Genomic DNA, 12997 nt, shown 5'->3' with positions numbered 1-12997 from the left:
CACTACTGTTAATCACTACCAGGCGCAGTCCGTTCCAGTCCCCCGAGATTAGAGGAACCTTGAGAGGTACTCCCTGTCCTCTCATAAGTTTCTCAAAGTTCTCGCTAGGTCGGGTCAAACACAGTCTAATTGTTCTCGATATTTTCTTAGGCACACACATACACACATACATTTCTCTTCCTTCCGGGTCTCTACTAAACCTTATGAGACTTACGTTTAGTACTTTAATTATTCATTATACATGCTACATAAACGACTAATTACTAATTAGTTACGTTTCAGGGTGGGATTCTTTAATCATTACCTTTAAACATATAATTCCCTTATCACTGTGTCTGTCTCAAGCTCATTGACGCAAGAGACTCTAAGGGCCCCAAATATTTTAAATAATGTTACAACTTTGCTAGCACGGGCTTCGGGCTGGACCCAAGTTAATATACTGAACAAAAATATAACTGCAACATGCAACAATTTCAAAGATTTTACTGAGTTACAGTTCATATAAGGAAATCAGTCAATTTAAATAAATTCATTAGACCCTAATCTATGGTTTTCACATGACTGGGCAGGGAGGCAGCCATGGGTGGAGCCAGGCCCAGCCAATCAGAATTCGTTTTTCCATGGTTACACATGGTCTGCGGTTGTAAGGCTGGTTGGACGTGATGCAAAGTTCTCTAAAACAACGTTGGAGGCAGCTTATGGTAGAGAAATGAGCATTCAATTCTCTGGCAACAGCTCTGGTGGACATTCCTGCAGTCAGCATGGTGGATGGATAATCTTGGCAAAGGAGAAATGCTCCTGGTTCGAGTCCAGGCTCTGTCGCAGCCGGGCCGCGACTGAGAGACCCATGGGGCGACGCACAATTGGCCCAGCGTCTTCCGGGTTAGAGGAGGGTTTGGCCTGGCCGGCATGTCCTTGTCCAATCGCGCTCTACCGACTCCTGTGGCGGGCCGGGTGCATGCACGCTGACACAGTTGCCAGGTGTACAGTGTTTCCTCCGACACATTGGTGCGGCTGGTTTCCGGGTAAAGCGGCATTGTGTCAAACAGTGCGGCTTGGCTGTGTTTCGGAGGACGCTTGGCTCTCGACCTTCGCCTCTCCCGAGTCCGTACAGAAGTTGCCTCGATGGGACAAGATTGTAACTACCAACTGGATACCACGAAATTGGCGAGAAAAAAACCCAAAAATGTAGAAATAAAAGTATGGAGAAATGCTCACTAACAGGAATGTAAACAAATTTGTGCACAGAATTTGAGATAAATAAGCTTTTGGAGCGTATAAAATATTTTTAGGATATTTTATTTTAGAAGATGGAACAAGGGACCAACACTTTACATGTTGAGTTTATATTTTTGTTCAGTGTAGCTAAAAATGCTAAAATTGTCTGTGATGACATTTTAAATTGCTACCTTTGGGTTTGTTTTTGCATTAAGTAACCATACCAAACGTAACACATCATACTAATTTGTGTGTTCCGTATTTACATTTACTATGTTACGTCTAGTCTATGAGAGCAGGCTGCTCACATAGTCTTAATATTAACTCCTACAGAATTAAGCATTTCTTGCAGTAAAATTATACATCAAAAGTACATTTTGACTTTGGAACCTGAATGGAGAAATATAGTTAAATACTGTCTGTAGAGGTGTTATTTTTTTTAGCATCATAAAAGCTGATAGGATTTAAAACACGTTTCAAAAAACAAATAAAGTAACACCTCACGGCACAACGCCTCACCCCTATGTGACCTACTTGTGTTTGTACTTACATGTATGTACATGTTAATGTTTTTAAACGTATGTAAATTGTTAAGACTTGTCTGTAATGTATTTTTCCTTATGTGTCAGACACCATTAAGACTAGCTGTCGCCATTGGCGTTGGCTAATGTGGATCCTAATAAATCACATAAAAAATATGCATCCAAGCCGAACTGAAATCTTATCAGAAACATGTGAAAACGACCAAACTGCTTTCTATTTCCTTACAACCGGTCAAACGGATGTCATTTGGAAATTTTGCACAGAAAATGTTTTTGATTTTGCATTTTCTTCCTGGCCAATAAACGTCATTGCTCAGCGAAAGAAGTAGAGATGTCAGTGAAAACTTCACCCATTGAAACATTAATTCCATCATTTATGCCATTCTGTTGAGCAAGGGTTTATTTCGTCTTCTAGGGCAACATATCAAAATCAAATCAAGTTTAGGTCACATACACATTTTTAGCAGATGTTATTGTGGGTGTAGCGAAATGATTGTAATATGACAGGAGACAAGCTACATGTATATCATTATACGTTGACTAACAAATAGCCTACAAAAATGTCGGAAATGATAAGCAGAAACATATCTAAATTAGGCAACAACAACAAAAAAATGCAGCCCCTGTCAAAATCGTTTCGCCACCTTTTTATATTTGCGGGTTAGGTTCGGGTGCAGGCCTCCGATTTTCACGTTATCACATATAGTCGGGCGGTTGCAGATAAGTTATTAGCAATTGGGGGTGCGGGTGAACAAACGGCTTAACCACACAAGACCAGCGAGCGTCCCCTTTTCATTTAACCACACCCTTTGAGCTATGACGCCAAACCAATAACACCGTTTCTCTTCTGTGTAAACGGAAGTGAACATTTCCACGTTAGCATTTTTATTGTTGTTATTTAGACGTTTATTTACACCATGGAACTCAAAATATAACTCATTTAACTGCACAGCATTACATACTTAGGCCATGTAGTCTTTAATTCGCGTTGGATAGAGGACTTGGTTGATACATGTTATCTAGCTAGGTAACGCTAACTAGCTGCTAACAATGGCTAACTGTATGGTTCTTCACACTCAAATAGCCTCGATCATGGAGGTGCTAGCAAATGCAGCCGTGGCAGAGATTTGTAAACTCGTAGACGACGACTATGCAGTGTTTCGTTTGGAAATGTCTCAAAGCCAGAAAGAAAACAGGGGATTGCGGAGGAAACTACAGCTACTGGAACTGAAGGTGGCACGGGAGCGCATACTACCCAGTCGTCCCAGCAGTGTCAAGATCCTTGACCGATACAGAAGCATAGCAAGAGGTACGTTTCCCGGAAGGCAGAGCCTGTCGCAGTTCATATATAGTTTAATGCCAGTCTCCCATTTCCTCTCTGCACACGTGTTTATATGTGTTACCCAGAATTGGGTCTTGGTCAGTTTTTGAATAGTGTACAGTAATTCCTCTGATTACTTATCTTGCGCAAAGACATATCATATTCTAGCCAGATTCTTGATTTACTGCATTTCCTATTATTTACTCAATGAAAACAATGATGCATGGAACATCATACATTAATCGATAAATAGTATATTAAGAAGTTATGAGAGGTTACCTTACATCCATGTCAAAACTGTCAATAGTGTACAATATACCACTGAACATTGACAGTAGCTTACCTAACCACCTCTTCTGCCCCAATCACTCTCAGGTGAAGGACATCTCACTGGAGGCCACAGGAGCTTTGTGAAGCCAGCAGGACAAAATAGATGGGGAGATGACCAACCAATCACTGTTGATGAAGAGAGTGGAACCTCAACCCAGGAAGTTATCGTGATAGAGGTTAGTGTAATAGTGTTGCATTAACAATTACAGTTACTTTGTAAATCAAACGTGTCCCATTTATTTCAGAAAGGCTCCCCTCGGCTATTCACTTGCTTACATCCTTATTTATCTGCCATAGGGGAGCTTGTGAGACTTCCCTACGACATTGTTATCCAATTAAGAGTCAGTGGCCTACATTGGGTGTACAATTTCCAATTACAGCATTATTTAATCTGCAGTTATTCTTTTGCTATGTATTCTGTTGCCAATAATATTTACACTGAACAAAAATATAAATGCAACATGTAAACTGTTAGTCCCATGTTTCATGAGCTGAAATAAATTCGCTCTCAAATTTTGTGCACATATTTATTTAGATCCCTGTTAGTGAGCATTTCTCTTTTGCCAAGATAATCCATCCACTTGACAGGTGTGGCATATTGAAATAAATTCATTAGGTCCTAATCTATGGATTTCACGACTGGAAATACAGATCTGGTCACAGATACCTTTAAAAAAAATGGGCCTCGGGATCTCATGACAAAATCTTTGTGCATTCAAATTTCCATCGATAAAATGCAATTGGTGTTCGTTGTCCATAGATTATGCCTGCCCATACCATAACCCCACCATGGGGCACTTTGTTCACAACATTGACAGAAAACCGCTCGCCTCACGATGCCATACACATGGTCTGCGGTTGTGAGGCTGGTTGGACGTACTGCCAAATTCTCCAAAACAACGTTGGAGGTGGCTTATGGTAGAGAAATTAACATTTCATTCTCTGGCAACAGCTCTGGTGGACATTCCTGCAGTCAGCATGCCAATTGCATGCTCCCTCAAATCTTGAGTCATCTGTGGCATTGTGTGACAACTGCACATTTTAGTGACCTTTTATTGTCCCCGGCACAAGGTGAACCTGTGCAATGACACCTGTCAAAAGGATGGATTATTTTGGCAAAGGAGAAATGCTCACTAACAGGGATGTAAACACATTTGTGCACCACATTTGAGAGAGAGAAGCTTTTTGTGTGTATGGAACATTTCTGGGATATTTTATTTCCGCTCATGAAACATGGGACCAACACTTTACATGTCGCTTTCATATTTTTGTCCAGTGTATATCAGTACACTCAAAACAACCTAATACAAAAATTATTTTCAATCAAATAAGCCACATGTAGCAAATAAGGCATAGCCATTTTTGTTAACCAAATTCGACACGCATTGAACTCCATATAAAAACTCCACACTTAGTGAGCAAAAAAAGAAACAAAATGGCCACTTATCCCTTTCGCGTCGCCTCTTCCTCTCTACTTCAAGTCGCCATGAAGCCGTCACATACATTGTGGGAGGCACTATTTGTCAAGCAATCATTAGGGGGTTTTTGTTTGACCCACGCAAATGTGGCCAAATAAGGAACTAAGTTCGCAATATTTCAAAGATGCAAATGTAAAGTGATATGAGACGTCTCTAATTGTACACGCGTTATGTTTCCAGTTTGAGTGTGTGATATGGGGTTATATAAAAGTTTATTTTGACATTCATACAGACAAACTTTTAGAAACAATAGCAGCTATTTGGACACTGCCATTTTGATCTGGGCCTTGTTGTTGGAAAACCACTATAGTGCCTGACTTTTGGCTGTGGCAGATGCACCTCCCGATTTCACTTCTCGACTTACGTCTAGTGGGTTGCTTACCACTCAAACAAGCCCATTGTTGCCTAATGCACCATGAAAGTTGTACTTTCTTGTTCCTTGTTTTGTAGGTTAATAATTTGCATCGTGAAATTCATAAAACGCAGTCATATAAGACATAAAAATGTGTTTCCGAGTGAATTTAGTTACCATATACCGGTTTTCAACTTATTTGACGGTCAAGAAGCACTAAGCCGAAAAGTTAGAACTGTTTAATTAGAACTACAACTCCCACCAGCTGTACGAGTCTTTGTCTTTCAACAGTTTGCCGGTCTACAAAAACATATTTTTTTGCCTTTTAAAAAAAGTACTGGCTGGCAACATTCAGTAAAAAGGTTCCAGTGTAATCTAATATAAAATACATAAAACTGACTGTAACTAACAGGGTTTTATTGTCCTGTGAGTCCTCAACTCGTGCAAGCATGCTAACAAGGCTGCTGAGTTGTAGTTCAAATGAGACTTTTCTAACTTTCGCCAATGTGTCTTCTTGAGCGTCAAATGTTTTCGGATTTGATCAAATGAATACGAATACCATTTTATATTTAACTTATGACCGCGTTTTCATGAATTTGATGATATAAGCTTGAAGCCCATTCAAAAACCATATGGGACTGGAAACAGGAAGTAGGCAGGACTTTCATAATAACCTCCTCTCTTCTTGTGTCAGTCTCCAGATGCTGCAGGTCCTGGGGTCAAGCTGGAGAGGTCTGAAGGAGAGGAGGACCCACAACACAGCAGAGACAACCAGACTGGAGTGGCACCCCCTGTAGCCACGGAGGACCTCACCACCACCCCAGTGCAGCCCAGGAGCGGACGCAGCATCACGGAGGTCAGTGGAACGCCGAACACCGTCCTCAAGTCAGAGGCAGATACAAAGACTTTAACGGTGCTGGAGCGACTGGGCTGTCCTCCTCCCCCCCGCTCAGAGTATTTACTTCACGGTAACCTGAGCCCGAGGACAGTTCTGTCCCATCGGGAATCAGGTGACGCGTTACAGACTGGCAATGATCCATCCTGTTCATATGTTACAGAGATGATACCTGGTGTCATGCCTGTGGGTCTAGATAAACAGACTAATCCAATGAGAGGAGACTGGAACCGGTACAGTAATAGTATATACTCTGAAGGGTGCCTAGATAAGAAAGGAGAGGGTCTGGTCGTAGATGAGATGACTGTGAAAGTGGAGGGCGATGCTCCTCTGACATGGAATCCAGACGAAACTCACTTAGGAGAACGACACTCACAGGGCAACACCGGTGACTTCTTAGACTACAGGGAAAGCTTAGAGACAAATCTAAATGTCGTGACCCACTCCCCTTTACACATATTAAGGGAATGCGACCCAGTGTCCAAGTTGATGGGGCCTTCTGATTCGCACGGCCGCATCCTTTTCGATCAGGTATTGAACTCAAACGACAGGGCTAGAGCCCAGGCTCAAGGAGGGGGAGGAAAGTCAGGCAATACTAAAGAGAAACGGTTCCTCTGCATGTTCTGTAACAAAGGCTTCAGCTGCCTCCAGAAGGTGGAGATGCACCAGAGGGTCCACACAGGGGAGAAACCCTTCAGCTGTACCCAGTGTCATATGCGCTTCGCTGAGGCTGGAAACCTGAAGAGGCACCAGAGGGTCCACACAGGGGAGAAACCGTTCAGCTGCCACCTTTGCCAGGCCGGTTTCTCCCACTCATTCAACCTGAAAAGGCACCAGAGGGTCCACACAGGGGAGAACACTACAGCAGCCCCAGTGTGAGAAGAGATTCTCCCACCAGCACCAGCTGAAGATCCACCTGAAGGTCCAAACGGGAGAGAGGCCCTTTGCCTGTACGCACTGCGGGAAGAGGTTCTCAGAGAGGAGATACCGCAGGATACACCAGCAGAAAAACCATCCCACTCGATAGCCTCTGACGTTTAGATCAAACCCTGCATTAAAGAGAAACTATAATTTTCATTGTTGTCAGCAATACATATCCACAGATACATTTGGAATAACGAGAGTAGCAGATTTCAATGTTAAATATTTCTGAGTAGAATATTGCATCCAGACATTATGATATAAGGTATATACACTGAGTGTACAAAACATTAGAAACACCTGCTCTTTCCATGACAGACTGACCAGGTGAATCCAGGTGAAAGCTACGATCCTTTATTAATATCACTTGTTATCACCATTTCACAATATCACCATTTCAATCAGTGTAGATGAAGAGGAGGAGACTGGTTAAAGGAGGATTTTTAAGCCTTGAGGCATGAATTGTGCGTGTGTGCCATTCAGAGGGTGAACCCGTACGACAAAAGATTTAAGTGACTTTGAACGGGGTATAGTCGTATGTGCCAGGTGCACCGGATTGAGTGTTTCAAGAACTGCAACGCTGCTGGGTACGACAAAAGATGCTCAACAGTTTCCCGTATGTGGGAAGCATTGGAGTCAACATGGGCCAGCGTCCCTGTGGAACGCTTTCGGCACCTTTTAGATTCCATTCCCCGACGAATTGAGGCTGTTCTGAGGGCAAAATGGGGTGCAACTCTATATTAGGAAGGTGTTCCTAATGTTTTGTACACTTAATGTATATGCCTAAAAAGTCTGTTACATAGTGTTTTTACAGTGTAGCCTATATGATGGTCAGTTTCATTACTTCCATTCAACTACTTAATTTGAATAAGTTCATGCTTACACGTGTATGTGTGGTTTTCATGTGGTGTATTTAAAACTTCTTTGTATAATAAACACAAAATGGGACTTTTCATTGAAACTCTTTAGTATACATCTGATTTCTCCATACACTGACAGCAGTTATAACCAATATACACTTACTAAATATACCTACACATACTCGCACACTAACAAGCACGTCAAAATAGTTCAGTCAGGTTTGTCTGACTTATCATAGCTGACTCATTTATCCACAACATAATGATGTCCACCATGATGGGTTTAACAACAATGAAGTCATTCTGTAACTACAGTATAGGACTCAAACGTAGTGGGGATGGGTAAACACTCCATGTTGAAAGTGTGTTTATCTCCGTGTGTACGTACCTGAGGGAGTGTATGTCAGTGTAATTTGTATCACCTCTCTCTTCCAGGAGGAGGAGGGTCTGGAGGTGCTGCTTGTGAAGGAGGAGGGTCTGGGGAACCCTGAGAGGACCATGGTCATGGAGGACAACCAGACTACACCTCCTCCTGAACCCACAGAGGAACCAGCTGAGCAGCACAGGACCACACACAGTCTCACTGAGGTGAGTCCACTGTAAACTACTCTCTGAATGGTATTAGGTCAGGGCCCGTATCCACAAAGCCTCTCCATAGCAGGGGGCTCATATCATATTTCTTGATCCAACATCCTCTCACTCTGTATCTCTTAGTCAGTAGAAATGGAGGATGGGATGCCTGATCTGCTGCTAGTCAAAGAGGAGACAATAGAAGACAGACCAGAGAGCATTGACCTGCTGAGTGGACTAAAGATGGGTGGGCAAGGTAAGGGAGAAATACATATAGCACATTTTCTTCTGCCAGGTGGTGCCACTCCTACGAGACGCTAGTTCCTCATAGTACCGGTGTCAATCCAAGTACCAATCCCATTTAGCAAACTCCAGAAAGTGCTGTGGTCAGATGACATGAAAATAGAGCTCTTTGGCCACGCACACCAGTGGTGGGTTTGATGTTGAGAAACAGAAGCATATGATGGTGGATCTTTGATGTTATGGGGGTATTTAGCTTCCTTTGGTCCTGGGGCCCCTGTTAAGGTCAACAGCATCATGAACCTTACGAAGTCCCAGGACATTTTTGCCAAAAACCTTGAATTGAAGAGGGCAGTCCATAAGCACAGACGAAGGATATCAAGGATCTGAAAAGATTCTGTATGGAGGAATGGTCTAAGATCATTCCCAATGTGTTCTCCAATCTCATAAAACATTTTAGAAAAAATCTCTGCGTCGTTATCCTCGCAAGGGGAGGGTGCTGGACTATTGAAAACAGGTGCCAATTAACTTTGACGCTTATAAGATTTTTTTGTATTACTTGTTAAACAAAATCTCTGACCAATTGTGTTATTATAAAATATAATTTTCCCAATTTTTTGAGCATATAATAAAGCTCAGTATTTTTATTATATAGTCTTTTTTGCTTATATTTATCAAGGGTGCCAATAATGAGGTGACTACATATTAGAACATAATATTGGATGTTCACTAATAATCATTCAAGGTTTATAACAAGATGTCCATTCAATAGTACATGACATCAGAAAAACAATAGCATAGCAATAGTCCGTTGCTATGCTATTGTAGGCCGGTCAAAATTTTGCAAGTTCGAGCAACAGCCCGAGCAACAGCCCTAGCAACGGAAGCTAGAACTCATGGAATCCCATTGTGATGCTGCGGGACACTATTTGACATGACATGCTCACCCATACAATTATTTTTTTCTTTCATGGTAATAAAATGTCAATTCATAATGATTTACAGCAGAAAAACATCTCTACCATATGGCTCAAATGTTGGACGATTTACTCAGAGAATTTAGTATAATTAGAGTGAATAGAATGCCATCACGGCTATGGTCAAAAAGTAGTCACTGCTAATAGATATACCTCAATGTGAATAGTGATGCACCTGGCTATCCTTTTTTTATTCATTCATAAAATGAAATCAATACAACTTATGTTTACATACATTGTGTGTTTTTGTATGAACTTCACCAGGTAATTGACTTAAAATCTCCATATGTAGAGTTCTCTGCCATGTTTGTAGAGTCATTTTTTTAACCTCTTCCTGCAGGTGGTTGGCTGGAGGCTAACAGAGGAGACTGGGTGGCCATCTTGGATTCCCAAACTCAGACAGGTGCAGCTAAGGGCCCAGGGGACAACATCACTGAGCAGGCTAGGACCAGAGGTGACATAGTGGAGGACAGTGGATGGGACAGCGTCCTCACCTCTGGGCTGGGGAACAACACTGTTAACCACAACCAGAAACAGACAGTGGAACACAAAACAACATCCGGATTTAGTCTCCATGACAACAGACTGGCTGAGACCAGGGCGAGGCGTAGATTTGGTCCACGGGGACAGGGAGGTGTCCGTATGCAGCTGGAGAGAACAGACACAGACTCGGCTAGCGATGCTCCGTCCTGCTCCTATAGTTGTGATTCAGAGAGACTGATGGCACCTCAGGTTACCCCCCTAACAGGTGCTGCCTTCAGCCTGCCTTCTATAGGATCTATCAACTGGAATATGGACCCTGCGACAACACAGACACTTCCTGGCCTTCATCCTCCTCACACTCTCCTAATGTTAAACCAGACCTCAGGCAATAGTGCCTCAACACTAAATGGCTACACAAGCCCATTGACAAATGACAGTAGTAGTATTAATGCTGTCAGTCGATCTGCTGGCAAAGAGAAGCGCTTCCCGTGTCCTTTCTGTGGGAAAGCCTTCAGTTTCCCTAAACAGGTGCAGATCCACCAGAGGGTCCACACAGGGGTAAAACCCTTCAGCTGTACCCAGTGTCACATGTGCTTCGCTCAGACTGGTGACCTGAAGAGGCACCAGAGGGTCCACACAGGGGAGAAACCCTACAGCTGCCCCCAGTGTGAGAAGAGGTTCTCCCGCAAGCACCAGCTGAATAGGCACCTGAAGGTTCATACGGGAGAGAGGCCATTCGCCTGTACGCAATGCAGGAAGAGGTTCTCAGAGAGGAGCAACCTCAGGATACACCAGCAGAAAGATCATTCCATTCTATGACATAGAAAGGAACCATATCACTCGATACCTTCTGAGGTTTAGATCAAACCCTGCATTAAAGAGAAAGAATAAGTGTCATTGTTGTCAGCAGAAAAGATCCACAGATGCATTTGGAATGACATTTCAGTGTTGAATATTCCTCGGTAGAATATTGCATCCAGACTTTGTGATATACACTGAATGCACAAAACATTAAGAACACCTTCCAAATATTTATTTGCACCCCCCTCATTTTGCCCTCAGAACAGCCTCAACACGTAGGGGCATGGACTCTACAAGGTGTCGAAAGCGTTCCATAGGGATGCTGGCCCATATTGACTCCAATGCCTCCCACAGTTGTGTCAAATTGTCTATGTTCTTTGGCTGGTGGACCATTCTTGATACATATGGGAAACTGTTGAGCGTGAAAAACCCAGTAGCATTGCAGTTCTTGACACAAACTGTTGCGCCCGGCACCTACTACAATACCCCGTTCAAAAGCGCTTAAATCATTTGTCTTGCCCATTCACCCTCTGAATGGCACACAAACACGATCCATGACTCAACTGTCTCAAGGCTAAAAATCCTCCTTTAACCAGTCTCCTCCCCTTCATCTACACTGATTGAAGTGACGACAATAAGAGATCATATTTCTTTCACCTAGTTAGTCTGTCATGGAAAGAACAGGTGTTCATAATGTTTTGTACACAGTGTATAAGTCATTTATACACTGAACAAAAATATAAAACGCAACATGCAACAATTTCAAAGATTTTACTGAGTTACAGAAATCAGTCAATTTAAATAAATGAATTAGGCCCTAATCTATGGATTTCACATGACTGGGCAGGGGTGCAGCCATGGGTGGACCTTGGAGGGCATCGGCCCAGCCAGTCAGAATTCGTTTTTTCCATACAAAAGGGCTTTATTACATACAGAAATATTCCTCAGCACCCCCTCAGACTATCCCGCAGGTGAATATGCCGGATGTCGAGGTCCTGGGCTGGCATGGTTACACAGTCTGCGGTTGTAAGGCTGGTTGGACGTACTGCCAAATCCTCTAAAACGACGGAGGCAGCTTATAATAGAGAAATGAACACTCAATTATCTGGCAACAGCTCTGGTGGATATTTCTGCAGTCAGCATGCCAATTGCACGCTCCCTCAACTTGAGACATCTGTGGCAGTGTTGTGTGACAAAACTGCTCATTTTAGAGTAGAGTTTTATTGTCCCAAGCACAAGGTGCATCTGTGTAATGATCATGCTGTTTAATCAGTTTCTTGATATGCCACTTGTCAGGTGGATAGATTATCTTGGCTAAGGAGAAATGCTCACTAACAGGGACGTAAACAAATGTATGTACAGAATGAGAGATAAGCTTTTTGTGTGTATGGAAAATCTCTGGGATCTTTTATTTCAGCTCATGAGACATGGTACCAACACTTTACATGTTGCGTTTATATTTTTGTTCAGTGTACATAAACTCAGCATTTTTTATTTTCTTTTTCAGGACCCTGGCTTTGATTTTTACCCTGATTTTTACGAATTAACTTAATTGTGAAGGGTTTAAACACTGTTTCCCATGCTTGTTCAATGAACTATTTACAATGAATGAACATGCACCTGTTGAATGGTCGTTAAGACAGTAACAGCTTACAGACGGTAGGCAATTAAGGTCACAGTTATGAAAACTTAGGACACTAAAGAGGCCTTTCTACTGACACTGAAAAACAAAAGAAAGATGCCCAGGGTCCCTGCTCATCTGCATGAACGTGCCTTAGGCATGCTGCGAGGAGGCATGAAGACTGCAGATGTGGCCAGGGCAATAAATTGCATTGTCCGTACTGCGAGAAGCCTAAGACAGCGCTACAGTGAGACAGGACGGACAGCTCATCGTCCTCGCAATGGCAGACCACGTGTAACAACACCTGCACAGGATCGGTACATCCGCACATCACACCTGCGGGACAGGTACAGGATGGCAACAAGAACTGCCCGAGGTACACCAGGAA

At 42.7% G+C, this 12997-nt stretch overlaps 2 protein-coding genes across 2 annotated transcripts in view; both read left to right on the top strand.

The window, feature by feature from the left end:
• Window positions 1-12997, top strand: part of LOC106602404 (neurotrophin receptor-interacting factor homolog) — a 59134-nt gene that overhangs the window by 23655 nt on the left and 22482 nt on the right. The gene's annotated exons all lie outside the window — the stretch shown is intronic.
• Window positions 2456-11189, top strand: LOC123723705 (uncharacterized). Its single transcript, XM_014195019.2, has 6 exons — window positions 2456-3069; window positions 3457-3587; window positions 5936-6097; window positions 8353-8505; window positions 8632-8743; window positions 10045-11189. The coding sequence occupies exons 1-6, from the start codon at window positions 2811-2813 to the stop codon at window positions 11004-11006; spliced, it is 1779 nt and encodes a 592-aa protein (XP_014050494.2). The 5' UTR covers window positions 2456-2810; the 3' UTR covers window positions 11007-11189.

The sequence above is a fragment of the Salmo salar genome, chromosome ssa04, assembly GCF_905237065.1.
Source record: "Salmo salar chromosome ssa04, Ssal_v3.1, whole genome shotgun sequence".
In the NCBI taxonomy this organism is placed as follows: domain Eukaryota; kingdom Metazoa; phylum Chordata; class Actinopteri; order Salmoniformes; family Salmonidae; genus Salmo; species Salmo salar.
Note: the sequence above shows the minus strand (reverse complement) of the source record. Positions and strands in the feature narration are given on the sequence as shown.

Bases quoted from the DNA above. Each gene is read 5' to 3' on its own strand.
- LOC123723705 (XM_014195019.2), top strand. From the start codon at position 2,811: ATGGCTAACTGTATGGTTCTTCACACTCAAATAGCCTCGATCATGGAG. The intron at 6,098-8,352 runs GTCAGTGGAACG...TCTCTCTTCCAG, and splicing joins GCGGACGCAGCATCACGGAG to GAGGAGGAGGGTCTGGAGGT. The intron at 8,744-10,044 runs GTAAGGGAGAAA...CTCTTCCTGCAG, and splicing joins ACTAAAGATGGGTGGGCAAG to GTGGTTGGCTGGAGGCTAAC.